The sequence below is a fragment of the Pristiophorus japonicus genome, chromosome 5, assembly GCF_044704955.1.
Source record: "Pristiophorus japonicus isolate sPriJap1 chromosome 5, sPriJap1.hap1, whole genome shotgun sequence".
Classification (NCBI taxonomy): domain Eukaryota; kingdom Metazoa; phylum Chordata; class Chondrichthyes; family Pristiophoridae; genus Pristiophorus; species Pristiophorus japonicus.
Window position 1 is genome coordinate 261,069,433 of NC_091981.1, and position 15,855 is coordinate 261,085,287.

At 44.3% G+C, this 15,855-nt stretch overlaps 1 protein-coding gene across 1 annotated transcript in view; it reads left to right on the forward strand.

Moving 5' to 3' along the window:
- The window catches only part of adarb2 (adenosine deaminase RNA specific B2 (inactive)), an 832,900-nt gene extending 822,678 nt beyond the window's left edge, over window positions 1-10,222 (forward strand). The window contains exon 11 of the mRNA XM_070880093.1: window positions 10,046-10,222. Within this exon, the coding sequence (XP_070736194.1) occupies window positions 10,046-10,222 (177 nt within the window). The remainder of the gene's footprint in view (window positions 1-10,045) is intronic.
- Window positions 10,223-15,855: the final 5,633 nt, after the last annotated feature.

Sequence of the window (15,855 nt, forward strand, 5' to 3'; positions counted from 1 at the left end):
GACGTTTTATTACGTTAAAGCCGTTATATAAATGCAGGTTATTGTTGTTGGTCCTCTTTGCCTCAATTCAAAGTGTAACTCTTCTCCTACCACCACCTCAAATCAAGACAACACTCAACCCGCCATTCCTCACTTCACAAGGGAATGCTTCTCCCCTCGCCTCCCAGTTCATGCGGATAGTGTCCTCCCCTTATCCCAGCCCCAGATGGGGCGACCCCTGGGCTTTGGACTGTGCAACAGCTGATGCTGGGAATTCCTGAGTCATTATGCAAGATCATGAATCCCCCAAGATCAGTTCCATCCCTTGGAACGGCATCAGTAGGAATGAGGGGTCGTAGCTGGGAGCAATGCTGATTTAATCTCAAACATGGACAAGCGAACATCGATTTCAAAACCCCTGCTGTCCACGTAAAACACTGGTATATGCTCAACACATAGAAGTGTGAGGTAATGCATTTGCAGAGGGCTAACAAGGCAAGGGAATACAACGAACATCGATTTCAAAACCCCTGCTGTCCACGTAAAACACTGGTATATGCTCAACACATAGAAGTGTGAGGTAATGCATTTGCAGAGGGCTAACAAGGCAAGGGAATACACAATAAATGGTGGAACACTGAGAAGTGTAGAGGAACAGAATTACCTTGGAGTGCAGGTCCACAGATCCCTGAAGGTAGCAGGACAGGTAGATAAGGTGGTTAAGAAGGCATTCGGGATACTTTCCTTTATTAGCCGAGGCATAGAGTAGGGAGGTTATGCTTGAACTGTATAAAACACTGGTTAGGCCACAGCTAGAGTACTGTGTGTAGATCTGGTTACCACATTACAGGAAATATGTGATTGCACTGGAGAGGGTACAGAGGAGATTTACAAGGATGTTGCCAGGACTGGAGAATTTTAGCTATGAGAAAAGATTGGATAGGCTGTGTTTGTTTTCTTTGGAACAGAGGAGGCTGAGGGGAGACCTAATGAGGTGTATAAAATTATGAGGGGCCCAGATAGAGTGGATAGGAAGGACCTATTTCCCTAAGCAGAGGGGTCAATAACTAGTGGGCATAGATTTAAAGGAATTGGTAGAAGATTTAGAGGGATTTTGAGGAGAAATCGTTTCACCCAGAGGGCAGTGGGGGTCTGGAAGTCACTGCCTGAAAGAGCGGTAGAGGCAGAAAGCCTCACCACATTTAAAAAGTACTTGGATGTGCACTTGAAGTTCCATAACCTACAGGGCTACGGACCAAGAGCTGGAAAGTGGGATTAGGCAGGATAGCTTTTTGTTGGCTGGCACGGACACGATGGGCCAAATGGCCTCCTTCTGTGCTGTGAATTTCTATGATTCTATGATTCCACAGCAAGCTTGCTTCCAATCCCCAAGCACAAAGTAAAATTGGCACCCGCAAGTTAATTAACTTCAACTTAACAATGACACACAGCAGGGAGCAACCATGATGGAAGGAGGGGAAAACTCATGTAGCAGAGGATGTTCATTGTCATATTGACATCTTCAATTACTTTGGTTGTATTGCATTTAGCAGAAACAGTTTGGAGTGAATTAAAGTTGGCAAAGGAAAGGAAAGCTCACATTAGTTGCACTAATTGAGAGAGCAGATTCACAGCTCAATAGCACAGTGTACAAATGTTTTTAACAACACTGCTCTGTATTTGCCACTGGGTTTTCACAGCTATTGGCAACATGATGTAAGCCTAGAAATAACTGTTGACCGAAAAGTAGACAAAGATTTTGGTGCTGATATTCTACGCGGGATTTACCACAATCCCAGTGGGAGACCAACAGAGTCCCCAAGGAAAACAGCATAAATAGCTAAATAGGCCATTCACGCCTTGTCCCTGGGAATTGCGTCAGTCTCCCGCTGGAATTCCAGCAGGACAGTGGTGGAGCTCCCGCAGCATTTCAGGGCTTCAGTATGTTTAAATCGCACTCCTCATTCCACTATTTTAGTGGAGGTAGTAATCTATTTAAAGTACTTCATTAATTAACAGCTGCTACAATGTCATATCAGCAGATGAAGCAGTCGTCCGCTACAATCAATTATGGTAATTTCTGTGGGGTTCTCCCTCTTATCTAAGGTAACTTTGGGAGAAGAGCCACATAATCCCCATGAAAAACAGCATTAGCTCCATCTACGCGGGTTTTTACGGGTTTCCCAGTTCTTGCACCCTTTATGGTGGACCCGTGGGAGAACCAAGCAGAAATTCACCCCCATGATCTTCGATTCACCCCATGATCCTCAATGTTCTTCGATTCACCCCATGATCTTCAATTCAATGTGCCACCCTCTGAAACACTTCCTTTGAATAAAACTGTGAACGATATTATTACTATACAATTTTTGCGAATAGCCTTTAATATCTAGCTTTAGGATTTTGAGCTTTAATCAAAAACTGGATTTTAAAAAAAATGATCCTTGGAGTGTCAATGTTTTCACTTTATAAATTGCATCACTGCTACTGGCCAATAGGGAAGGAAATCTGTCGTTCTTACCTGGTCTGACTTATATGTGACTCCATCCCCAATGTGGTTGACTCTTAATTGCCCTCCGCAGTTCAAGGAGGCAGCTCACCACCACCTTCTCAAGGGCAATTAGGGATGGGCAATAAATGCCGGCCTTTGCCAGTGACGCCCACGTCCTATGAACGAATATTTTAAAGAATCAGAAGTGATATTGTGCTGATGGAAGGTGGAAGCCTCCGACCACTGAGCTCTGTGTCCAGAGCCACGCTTGTGTTTCTTTATACTTATAACTGACTTGCGGAATACTAAGGAAGACCACTGACCACATAAACAGGCTCAAGAGACATTGGGGCAGATCTTCAACTTGCCGCCCATGATAGAAACCCACCTGATTTTCATTTCCATTTGATTTCAGTGGCTTTGAAAAGCAAGCGCTTTCTGTAACGGGTGGCTGATTCAAAATGCCAGTCCTACACCCCCGGCAGCAAGTCAAAAATCTGCCCCAATTCGATGTATTTCTAGAGTGGAAGCAGTAGGTATTGATTCATTCAGAAACGAATTAGACAGATTTCTTTCGAAAAAAGCACGTTGGGATATAGTTTATGAATAATTTGAGACGTGGCATGTGGTAAGTGTAGAAAACGTGAGAGGAAAAGGGTGACTTTAGACCTATGGTTCCCGAAGCTCTCCACGACTAGGGGTTACCTTGAGTCATGTCTCGGTCTGTTGTAGATTAGTTGATAGAGATGGATTGCAATGATTAGTCAACAATGTAATTATCTTGTATCATGCGACCAACAGGTTGGTAAAAGGTGAATTAATCTTTTCTCATCTAACAATTCCTAAGTACCTATGAGGTTTGCATCACTTTTGGAATAACTTATGTATTGTGATGTTTCCAAATGCCTATCCTCTAAAAAGAAAAGAAAGCCTTGCATTTATATAGCTCCTTTCATGATGTCTGGATATCCCAAAGCACTTTACAACAAATGAAGTACTTTTTGAAGTGTAGTCACTGTTGTAGTCACTCGAGATCCCACCCAGGAACCTATAGCACAAAAAAATCTAAGCTGACACTCCAGTGCAGTGCTGAGGGAGTGCTGCACTGTCAGAGGTGTCGTCTTTCGGATGAGACGTTAAACCAAGGCCCCGTCACTTCTCTCAAGTGGATGTAAAAGATTCCATGGCACTATTTCGAAGAACAGGGGGGTTCTCCCCAGTGTCCGGGCCAATATTTATCCCTCAATGAACATAAGAAAAACAGATTATCTGGTAATTATTACATTGCTGTTTGTGGGAGCTTGCTTGTGTGCAAATTGGTTGCGGCGTTTATCACATTACAACAGTGACTACACTCCAAAAGTACTTCATGGGCTGTAAAGCGCTTTGAGATATCTGGTGGTCGTGAAAGGCACTATATAAATCCAAGTCTTTCTTTCTTTATCTGAATTGCTCAATGCTCAATAGCATTGTTGTTGCCAAATTAAGTTTATCTAGGGGTTAAGTCATGGCAGGACAGCTCGGACACATATAATGCTCCTCCTGTACTATGTGGGAAGTCAGGGATGCTCCGGTGTCCCTGACGACTACGTGTGCGGGAAGTGTATCCGCCTGCAGCTCCTAACGGACTGCATTGCGGCACTGGAGCTGCGGGTGGATTCACTCTGGGGCATCCATGTGGCTGAGAATGATGTGAATAGCACATTTAGCGAGTTGGTCTTACCGCAGGTAAAGGGTACACAGCCAGATAGTAAATGGGTGACCAACAGGAAGAGTAGTGCAAGGAAGGTAGTGCAGGGGTCCCCTGAGGTCATCCCCTGCAAAACAGATACACCGCTTTGGGTACTGTTGAGGGGGATGACTCATCAAGGGAGGGCAGCAGCAGCCAAGCTCATGGCACCATGGGTGGCTCTGCTGCACAGGAGGGCAGGAAAAAGAGTGGGAGAGCGATAGTGATAGGGGATTCAATTGTAAGGGGAATAGATAGGCGTTTCTGCGGCCGCAACCGAGACTCCAGGATGGTATATTGCCTCCCTGGTGCAAGGGTCAAGGATGTCTCGGAGCGGGTGCAGGACATTCTGAAAAGGGAGGGTGAACAGCCAGTTGTCGTGGTACATATAGTTACCAATGATATAGGTAAAAAAACGGGATGAGGTCCGACGAGACGAATTTAAGGAGCTAGGAGCTAAATTAAAAAGTAGGACCTCAAAAGTAGTAATCTCAGGATTGCTACCAGTGCCACGTGCTAGTCAGAGTAGGAATTGCAGGATAGCTCAGATGAATGCGTGGCTTGAGGAGTGGTGCAGAAGGGAAGGATTCAAATTCCTGGGACATTGGAACTGGTTCTGGGGGAGGTGGGACCAGGACAAACCGGACAGTCTGCACCTGGGCAGGACTGGAACCAATGTCCTAGGGGGAGTGTTTGCTAATGCTGTTGGGGAGGAGTTAAACTAACATGGCAGGGGGAGGGGATGCAGGGAGACAGAGGAAATAAAATGGAGGCAGAAGCAAAAGGTAGAAAGGAGAATAGTAAAAGTGGAGGGCAGAGAAACCCAAGGCAAAAAACAAAAAGGGCCACATTACAGCAAAGTCCTAAAAAGACAAGCCTGAAGGCTCTGTGCCTCAATGCGAGGGGTATTCGGAATAAGGTGGACGAATTAACTGCACAGATAGCAGTTAACGGATATGATGTAATTGGCATCACGGGGACATGGCTCCAGGGTGACCAAGGTTGGGAACTCAGCATCCAGGGGTATTCAACATTTAGGAAGGATACTCAGAGAGGAAAAGGAGGCGGGGTGGCATTGCTGGTTAAAGAGGAAAGTAATGCAATAGTAAGGAGGGACATTAGCCTGGACGATGTAGAATCGGTATGGGTAGAGCTGCGGAATACCAAAGGGAAGAAAAAGCTAGTGGGAGTTGTGTACAGAGCACCAAACAGTCGTAATGAGGTTGGGGACAGCATAAAACAAGAAATAAGGGATGTGTGCAATAATGGTACAGCAGTTATCATGGGCGACTTTAATCTACATATTGATTGGGCTAACCAAACTGGCAGCAATGCAGTGGAGGAGAATTTCCTGGAGTGTATTAGGGATGGTTTTCTAAACCAATATGTCGAGGAACCAACCAGAGAACTGGCCATCCTAGACTGGGTGATGTGTAATGAGAAAGGACTAATTAGCAATCTTGTTGTGCGAGGCCCCATGGGGAAGCGTGACCATAACATGGTAGAATTCTTTATTAAGATGGCGAGTGACACAGTTAATTCAGAAACTAGGGTCCTGAACTTAAGGAAAGGTAACTTCGATGGTATGAGGCGTGAATTGGCTAGAATAGACTGGCGAGTGATACTTAAAGGGCTGACGGTGGATAAGCAATGGCAAACAGTTAAAGATCACATGGATTAACTTCAGCAATTGTACATCGCTGTCTGGAGTAAAAATAAAACGGGGAAGGTGGCTCAACCGTGGCTAACAAGGGAAATTAAGGATAGTGTTAAAACCAAGGAAGAGACATATAAATTGGCTAGAAAAAGCAACAAACCTGAGGACTGGGAGAAATTTAGAATTCAACAGAGGAGGACTAAGGGTTTAATTAAGAGAGGGAAAATAAAGTATGAGAGGAAGCTTGCAGGAAACATAAAAACTGACCGCAAAAGCTTCTATAAATATGTGAAGACAAACGTAGGTCCCTTGCAGTCAGATTCAGGTGAATTTATAATGGGGAACAAAGAAATGGCAGACCAATTGAACAAATACATTGGTTCTGTCTTCACGAAGGAAGACACAAATAACCTTCCGAATGTTCTAGGGGACAGTGGGCCTAGTGAGAAGGAGGAACTGAAGGATATCCTTATTAGGCAGGAAATTGTATTAGGGAAATTGATGGGATTGAAGGCCGATAAATCCCCGGGGCCTGATAGTCTGCATCCCAGTGTGCTTAAGGAAGTGGCTCTAGAAATAGTGACTGCATTGGTGATCATTTTCCAACAGTCTATCGACTCTGGATCAGTTCCTATGGACTGGAGGGTAGCTAATGTAACACCACTTTTTAAAAAGGGAGGGAGACTCAAAACGGGTAATTATAGACCGGTTAGCCTGACATCAGTAGTGGGGAAAATGTTGGAATCGATCATTAAGGATGAAATAGCAGCGCATTTGGAAAGCAATGACAAACATACATAAGAATTAGGAACAGGAGTAGGCCATCTAGCCCCTCGAGCCTGCTCAGCCATTTAAAAAGATCATGGCTGATCTGGCCGTGGACTCAGCTCCACTTACCCGCCCGCTCCCCATAACCTTTAATTCCCTTATTGGTTAAAAATCTATTAAATATGACAGGATCGGTCCAAGTCAGCATAGATTTATGAAAGGGAAATCATGCTTGACAAATCTTCTGAATTTTTTGAGGATGTAACTCACAGAGTGGACAAGGGAGAACCAGTGGATGTGGTGTATTTGGACTTTCAAAATGCTTTTGACAATGTCCCGCATAAGAGATTGGTGTGCAAAATCAAAGCGCATGGTATTGGGGGTAATGTACTGACGTGGATAGAGAACTGGTTGGCAGACAGGAAGCAGAGAGTCGGGATAAACGGGTCCTTTTCAGAATGGCAGGCAGTGACTAGTGGAATGCCGCAGGGCTGAGTGCTGGGACCCCAGCTCTTTACAATATACATTAACAATTTCGATAAAGGAATTAAGTGTAATATTTCCAAGTTTGCAGATGACACTGGGTGGTGGTGTGAGCTGTGAGGATGATGCTAAGAGGCTGCAGGGTGACTTGGACAGGTTAGGTGAGTGGGCAAATGCATGGCAGATGCAGTATAATGTGGATAAATGTGAGGTTATCCATTTTGGGGGCAAAAACACGAAGGCAGAATATTATCTGAATGGCGGCAGATTAGAAAAAGGGGAGGTGCAACAAGACCTGGGTGTCATGGTTCATCAGTCATTGAAAGTTGGCATGCAGGTACAGCAGGCGGTGAAGAAGGCAAATGGTATGTTGGCCTTCATAGCTAGGGGATTTGAGTATCGGAGCAAGGAGGTATTATTGCAGTTGTACAGGGCCTTGGTGAGGCCTCACCTGGAATATTGTGTTCAGTTTTGGTCTCCTAATCTGAGGAAGGACATTCTTGTTATTGAGGGAGTGCAACGAAGGTTCACCAGACTGATTCCAGGGATGGCTGGACTGTCATATGAGGAGAGACTGGATCAACTGGGTCTTTATTCACTGGAGTTTAGAAGGATGAGAGGGGAACTCATAGAAATGTGTAAGATTCTGATGGGACTGGACAGATTAGATGCGGGAAGAATGTTCCCGGTGTTGGGGAAGTCCAGAACCAGGTGACATAGTCTTACAATAAGAGGTAGGCCATTTAGGACTGAGATGAGGAGTAACTTCTTCACTCAGAGAGTTGTTAACCTGTGGAATTCCCTGCCGCAGAGAGTTGTTGATGCCAGTTCATTGGATATATTCAAGCGGGAGTTAGATATGGCCCTTATGGCTAAGTAGATCAAGGGGTATGGAGCAAAAGCAGGAAAGGGGTACTGAGGGAATGATCAGCCATGATCTTATTGAATGGCGGTGCAGGCTCGAAGGGCTGAATGGCCTACTCCTGCACCTATTTTCTATGTTTCTATGTTAATGGGGACGCTACATATAGTGACATACTCAAAATCTGTTGATACAATTGAGTCATTCACAGAACACTCAAGCCTTATAGACTACTTGCATGAAATTTCCCATTCAACATTACGTCCTCCTCAATAAAATATGGTTTATTGGATTTACACATTATCAGCTACAAATATATATCCCTGAGGGGTTCTATCAGTATTTAATAAATGTCACAGATGAGGTTTCCTTGTGATAAGAATTTCTTCCGTGTAGTCAGGTTTAGTGAAAATTATTTCTGGCAGCTCATTAGTGATACATACACAGCAACCTCAATGCAACGGCATCAATATTCTCCACACAAAGTCTTGTTAATATCGAGAAGCCTCAAAACTTGGAGCCTGAAGCTCTTCAACTCAATTTAAATCCTTTTGAATTTCCTTTCAGTCACATTATAGGTAATATCTTCCTTAGTTAAATGATTTATAAATGCTCTATTAACAACCTTTTATTATAATTTCAATAGTAATGTTTATTGCGTATGATTTATAAATATATGAGATCCAATCCTTGTTGGAACATAACCTGTTTTACTGTTGAATTTATATTTCACGTTGGCATACTAAATAAGATCAGAGGTTTGGAAAGATCTAACATTCTCCTAAACTTAGACTACGTTTTTGTGTCCCAGTGGAATTAGTTGCGAGGGGACTATTTTTTGTTCATAAATTATTAATCTGACATTTTGAGAGATTCCCCTGTAGATCATGCTGTTTCCCTAAAGCAAGCTTCTAATGTTTTGGAGGGAATTTAAAGGAGTGTAGCTTTTGAACAGTGTTCTGCAACTCCATCTATGTGGCATAAAGCTTTCAACACAGTAATAAAAGAAGCTGTTCATTCTTCAGTTGAACCCGCATCACTACTCTGACTGAAAGAATTGCTACTTCTAGATTTCTATCCATACATTTTGGGCTATGATAACACTGGGTGGCACAGTCGGTGAGCACGTCAATTCTCCTGGGATCTGGGTTTGAATCCGACCCAAACTGATCGGAAGAAGGCCTTTTGGGGTTAATTTTCCTAATTCCTAATTGACTTTGAGCTTGGGAGTTTATCTACATAGCAATAATTCAAAGCAATTCATTGTGACGTTAGTGGGGGTTCGGGATTCTGCGCTCTCATTGCCCACCCTTGTGGGGGGAACAAGAGGGCTGACTCGAAGTTTATGGGTGAATGGAGTGACAGGAACAATGGGGAGGGACGGTACAGGGGTCGAATAGATAGTTCAAAGCTGGCGTTATCCCTGGTGTCCTGGCCAATATTTATCTCTCAGCCAACATCACAAAAACAGATTATCTGGTCAGTCACGTTGCTGTTTGTGGGAGCTTGCTGTGTGCAATTGGCTGCTGCGTGTCTCACATTACAACAGTGACTACACTTCAAAAAAAAAAGTATATTCAGCTGGGATGTCCTGAGATTGTGAAAGGCGCTATATAAATGCAAGTCTTTCCTTCTTTTTCTTGGATATCAGTGACCAGCGCCCTACCACAAGGGTACCCGAACTGATTGTAAATCCACATTGAAACCAGACCTATCTAGTACCAAAGATGTCTTACCTTATTTTTAAATATTACAAAGATGAGCACTTTATATTGGAAGTATTTTAGCGTCTACTGTTTCCTCCTTTAAAATCATTTCAATTCGAGCACAGATGGGGTTTTGGTCTTTATATCCACCTGCCGCTGCAACGTTTCACTACACCAGCAGCGACCAGTCTTACATCATTATTTTCATTGCTTTTTAAAAAAAAATCTTCTTTATGGAAAGCAAACAAGCCCACAAGGTGTGTGAGGAATGAAACCGCGTGTGAAAATTAAATGCGGAGATGACACAGCTGTCGGGAGTCTCCTGCGAGTGTGCCGCCTCATTTCGTTTTTGTTTTGCTCTCCTCCGCAGCTGAGCACACGAGCCTCGAACCATCGGGGAATGCCATCCATGTACTGCGAAGCCAAACTGGCAGCCGAGAAGTACCAGGCTGCCAAGCAGCAGCTGTTTAAAGCATTGCGGAAAGCCGACCTGGGCACGTGGGTGAAGAAACCAGCGGAGCAGGATCAGTTTCTGCCGGCTGCGTAGAGGCAACAAACACAGACACTGGCTTGTAATGTTTAATATGAACTTCAGCAAAGGACAAAAAAAAAAGCTAACCTCAAAATCTCCCCATTTCTTCGGAAGACAGCTCCATGCCATCGCCTCGCCAAAAGACGCTCATAGTAATGTGGTGGTTCATCGCCCCGTCGATAATGAAGTGTCTGACAGAATCCTCCATTTCTTATCTTGCTGCTGAAAGTCAACGGGAAGGAATAAGAAATCAATAACACAGAAATGAACATAGTTGGCCCAACAAATGGCGCGACAAGCACTTTAAGGGCAAAAATAAATGGTAAAATCCCTCTTTCATCTATTTCTCTGATAAGGTGCTTCTTTCCACGTGCTGATTTGCATTTGTGGTGGCCATTAAATACACTTTTATAATCAATTTCTTATGAACCTGGTATTTATATTCAGACAGTCTTTCTGAGACATGAATTACCAGATCTTTTGCCAATTACTGTCCAAACATTGACTGGTTTGAAGTGGTTGTTAAACTTTGATTTAAAATGAATTGAAACCAAGCTGGCCCAACATAAAAGAGCCTATCTGGAAACAGTACAGTTTATTGCCCAGGTAAATGCTGGACATGGGTGGACTATGACCAAGTACTGCAGTGAGATGTCCATTGTAGCACAGCATTCCTTTTTTGAGTTGAGAGTGTCCTGCGCACTGGGGCTTTGGGTGGGCCACAGGTGAAAGAGTAACTAAGAAGACTGAAGCTCGCAGTGGGCCTGTTTGAGAATTGTATTGCGACAATTTGGGTTTGCATTTGAATGGCTGATCAAGTGTTTTACGGCAAACAGCCCGAGAACTTTGAGTGGCTTGAGTTATTGAAAATCGCTACCAAAAGAAGCTCAAAATTCAACTTACCGCTGTCTATTTTGCGCCTGACAAACAAGCAGCTAGGTGTTGTAAATTGGGGGGAGGGGTGGGGGAGGATAGGGGGGTAAGGGGAGCTGCTGCATTGATACTCAAGGCCCGTCTAATGCCATTTGCAGGCGGGCTTATAAATGGGCAAGCAGCCCACTGACATGAAGCAGGTGTGAGTCTGCTTTACTATGTGAATCAGGATCCTACAGCAGTTGTAGACGCCTGATGCAAAACTCGGCTACAGATAGTTGAACTAGGTAACAGCACGGAAGAAGGCCATTCAGCCCATCGGTTGGGGGATAACAGGGTCTAACCAGCAGTCCTTAAAGGGCCACTAAAACGAACACTACAAAACTTGTAGGGTTATATTTTTGCAGAGCCAGAAGGAGCAAGAGTGCTCCACAAAAATACTACAGTTTTGGTCTCCGTACCCGAGGAAGGATAGAGGGGGTTCACTAGATTGATTCCTGGGATGAGAGGGTTGTCCTATGAGGAGAGATTGAGTAGATTGAGCCTACTCAGTTTAGAAGAATGAGAGGTGATTTCATTGAAACATACAAGATTCTGAAGGGATTGACAGGGTAGGGGCTGAGAGGTTGTTTCCCCTGGCTGGAGAGTCTAGAACTAGGGGTCACGGTATCAGGATACGGGAACTGAGATGAGGAGAAATTTCTTCACTCAGAGGGTTGTGAATCTTTGGAATTCTCTACCCCAGAGAACTGTGGATGCTAACTCATTGCGTATATTCAAGGCTGAGATCGATCGATTTTTGGACTCTTAAGAGAAATCAAGGGACATGAGGAGCGGTCGATAATGTGGAGTTGAGGTAAAAAATCAGCCATGATCTAACTGAATGGCGGAGCAGGCTCGAAGGGCCGGTCAACATCAGGTACAACTGGGCCTAATGTGTATGGTGCATGCTGCACCTGTTTGTACATGGGAATTGCGGTCTGAGTTGTAGACTATATAGGACATGAATTTGCATATTTCAGCAGTCTATTTTGGGCGGGAGCATGGGTGCCCATTTAAAAGCCTGCCTGAAAGTTGGGTCAGGCAGGTTTCGGGTGTCGAAGGGGTGTCCAAGATGCCCGACCCGATTTCCCCCCCCCGTCGATCTCCCGATGGCAGGCTTCCACGGGAGTATTCAGCTGCATGCTAATTAGGTGCCATCCCATTGAGCTCACAAACTCTGGCGGGGTCAACACTAGAGGGCACCAATGAGCAGCATCCTGGCTTAACCATCGGGACCTTGGCCCATGGATTTTTCAGCATCTTCTTAGGACAAAATTTCTTTTCAGTGCTGTGCACCCACCGTTGATTTTCTTTTTAAGAGAAGACTCACACATCGAGCGTGAGACACTTCGAAACGTTGCTGTAGGTTACACCATATATCTGAAACCTACAGAACTTTGAGCTGGTCATCATTTCTCGCACTGACAGTGTTGGGGTGTTTTCCCATTAACGAATTGGTCTTATTTTCGAATGATGGGAACTGAATGCTGCGAGTCGGTTGTAGGAATGGAGAGACACTGGAGAGCTCAGGTAATACAGAAAGTAAAAAGGCAGCTTTTTCTTTCAGAGTTTCTGTTATGATGAAGCCACGTAGCACCAGGTACATTTTTCTTTCAATTCTGTATCAATTCCAATAACAGAAATGCATTTCCTTTCCTCCTGTTTTTGTGTCTGGAACTTGTTTTGTGGTCTTTTATGCCATTGATCACGTGAAACAGTGTTATCCACAATCGAGTTTACTGTACGTGTCCTGATGTTTTCGCTGTCTTCATTTTTAAATTTCATATTTAACAAATGTAAAAAGATTAATATTCCGTGTCATGTGACACGACATGTAACAAGATTGGGTACTTTTGCTCGGCTCTGTTAGCATCTGAGAATTTACGAGCCTTTTTTGAGGATGTAAAAAGTGTGTAATGCAATTGGTGCCATGTATATATAATAAAATATTGAACATGCAACTTAAAATATAGCCGTCTGTTGAAATTTACTTAAAATGGCGACAATGAGACTATTTTTTCCAAACAGTCAAAGCACTAGAATATAAGTCAGAGGAGGTCATGATCAGACCATACCTTGCGTACTGTATCCAGTTCAACATTCTACTGGTTTTGCTGAAATCTGGGTCACCATAGGCTACCAGTGTAGCTCATCGCTTATCTGGAATACATACACCAGCAAACAAGAGTCAGCTTGGACAGCAAGTCATGAACTATAATACAAATATTCTAACGTAATTGAGGAACCATTATGGGAGTGGTAGCATTGTGGTTATGTCACTGGGTGAGTAATCCAAATCCTGGAATAAAAATCTTGAGACCAGAGTTCAAATCCCACCATGGCAGCTGTGGGAAATTTAAATTCAGTTCATTAAATAAATCTGGAATAAAAACTAGAGTGCAGCTACAGGTCAGAGTGCAAAGGTAAGAGTTTGGTAAGTGGGAGAGTTCGGGCAAGTGGGAGCGACAGGTGCTGCTTTGTCTTGTTTTCCCCAACAGTGCTGACTCCCTGACCTGGGAGGAAAAGAAAATGAAGTGTGACATCACAGCAAGAGGTTCGGGGACGTTGGCGTGACCTATAAAGGCCAGCTGGTGCAGCTGCAGCAGGGAGAGAAGGAAAAAAAGAAGTAGGAAGAAATTGAAAGGTGACGTCACAGCCAAGGGGGCAAGTGATTGACTGGTGATTGGTGAGTAGTTTTTTATTTTTATTTTCTTTATCAGTAAGTAACCTTTAACATTATTGTTGCCAAATTAAGTTAATCTCGGGGTTAAGTCATGGCAGGAGAGCTCGGACACGTGTTATACTCCTCCTGTACTATGCTGGAAGTCAGGGATGCTTCCAGTGTCCCTGACGACTACATATGCGGGAAGTGTATCCGGCTGCAGCTCCTGACAGACCACATTGCGGCACTGGAGCTGCAGGTGGATTCACCCTGGAGCATGCGTAATGCTGAGGATGAATAGCACGTTTAGTGAGTTGGTCTTACTGCAAGTAAAGGTTACACAGCCAGATAGGGGATGGGTGACCAACAGGAAGAGCAGTGGAAGGAAGGTAGTGCAGGGGTCCCCTGCGGTCATCCCCTGCAAAACAGATACACCGCTTTGGGTACTGTTGAGGGGGATGACTCATCAGGGAAGGGTAGCAGCAGCCAAGTCCATGGCACCATGGGTGGCTCTGCTGTACAGGACGGCAGGAAAAAGAGTGGGAGAGCTATAGTGATAGGGGATTCTATTGTAAGGGGAATACTTAGACATTTCTGCAGCCACAATCGAGACTCCAGGATGGTATGTTGCCTCTCTGGTGCAAGGGTCAAGGATGTCTTGGAGCGGGTGCAGGACATTTTGAAGGGGAAGAGTAAACAGCCAGTTGTCGTGCATATAGGTACCAACGATATAGGTAAAAAACGGGATGAGGTCCTACAAGATGAATTTAGGAAGCTAGGAGCTAAATTAAAAAATAAGACCTCACAAGTAGTAATCTCAGGATTGCTACCTGTGCCTCGTGCTACTCAGAGTAGGAATCACAGGATATCTCAGATGAATACGTGGCTTGAGGAGTGGTGCAGACGGGAGGGATTCAAATTCTTGGGACATTGGAACCGGTTCTGGGGGAGGTGGGATCAGTACAAACCGGATGGTCTGCACCTGGGCAGGACTGGAACTAATGTCCTAGGGGGAGTGTTTATTAGTGCTGTTGGGGAGTGGTTAAACCAATATGGAGTATTGTGTACAGTTTTGGTCTCCTAACTTGAGGAAGGAAATTCTTGCTATTGAGGGAGTGCAGCGAAGGTTCACCAGACTGATTCCCGGGATGGCGGGACTGACATATCAAGAAAGACTGGATCAACTGGGCTTGTATTCACTGGAGTTCAGAAGAATGAGAGGGGATCTCATAGAAACGTTTAAAATTCTGACGGGTTTAGACAGGTTAGATGCAGGAAGAAGGTTCCCAATGTTGGGGAACTCCAGAACCAGGGGTCACAGTCTAAGGATAAGGGGTAAGCCATTTAGGACCGAGATGAGGAGAAACTTCTTCACCCAGAGAGTGGTGAACCTGTGGAATTCCCTACCACAGAAAGGAGTTAGATGTAGTCCTTACTACTCGGGGGATCAAGGGGTATGGCGAGAAAACAGGAATGGGATACTGAAGTTGCATATTCAGCCATGAACTCATTGAATGGCGGTGCAGGCTCGAAGGGCTGAATGGCCTACTCCTGCACCTATTTTCTATATTTCTATGTTTCTATGGCAGGGGGATGGGAACTTATGCAGGGAGACAGAGGGAAGTAGAATGGAGGCAGAAGCAAAAGATAGAAAGAAGAAAAGTAAAAGTGGAGGGCAGAGAAACCCAAGGCAAAAAGCAAAAAGCTGTCACATTACAGCAAAATCCTAAAGGGGCAACGGGTGTTAAAAAGACAAGTCTGAAGGCTCTGTGCCTCAAAGCGAGGAGTATTCGGAATAAGGTGGATGAATTAACTGCGCAGATAGCAGTTAATGGATATGATGTAATTGATATCATGGAGACATGGCTCCAGGGTGACCAAGGCTGGGAACTCAACATTCTGGGATATTCAACATTTAGGAAGGATAGAAAGAAAGGAAAAGGAGGTGGGGTGGCGTTGCTGGTTAAAGAGAAAATTAATGCAAAAGAAAGGAAGGACATTAGCTTGGATGATATGGAATCTGTATGGGTGGAGCTACGGAATACCAAAGGGCAGAAAACGCTAGTGGGAG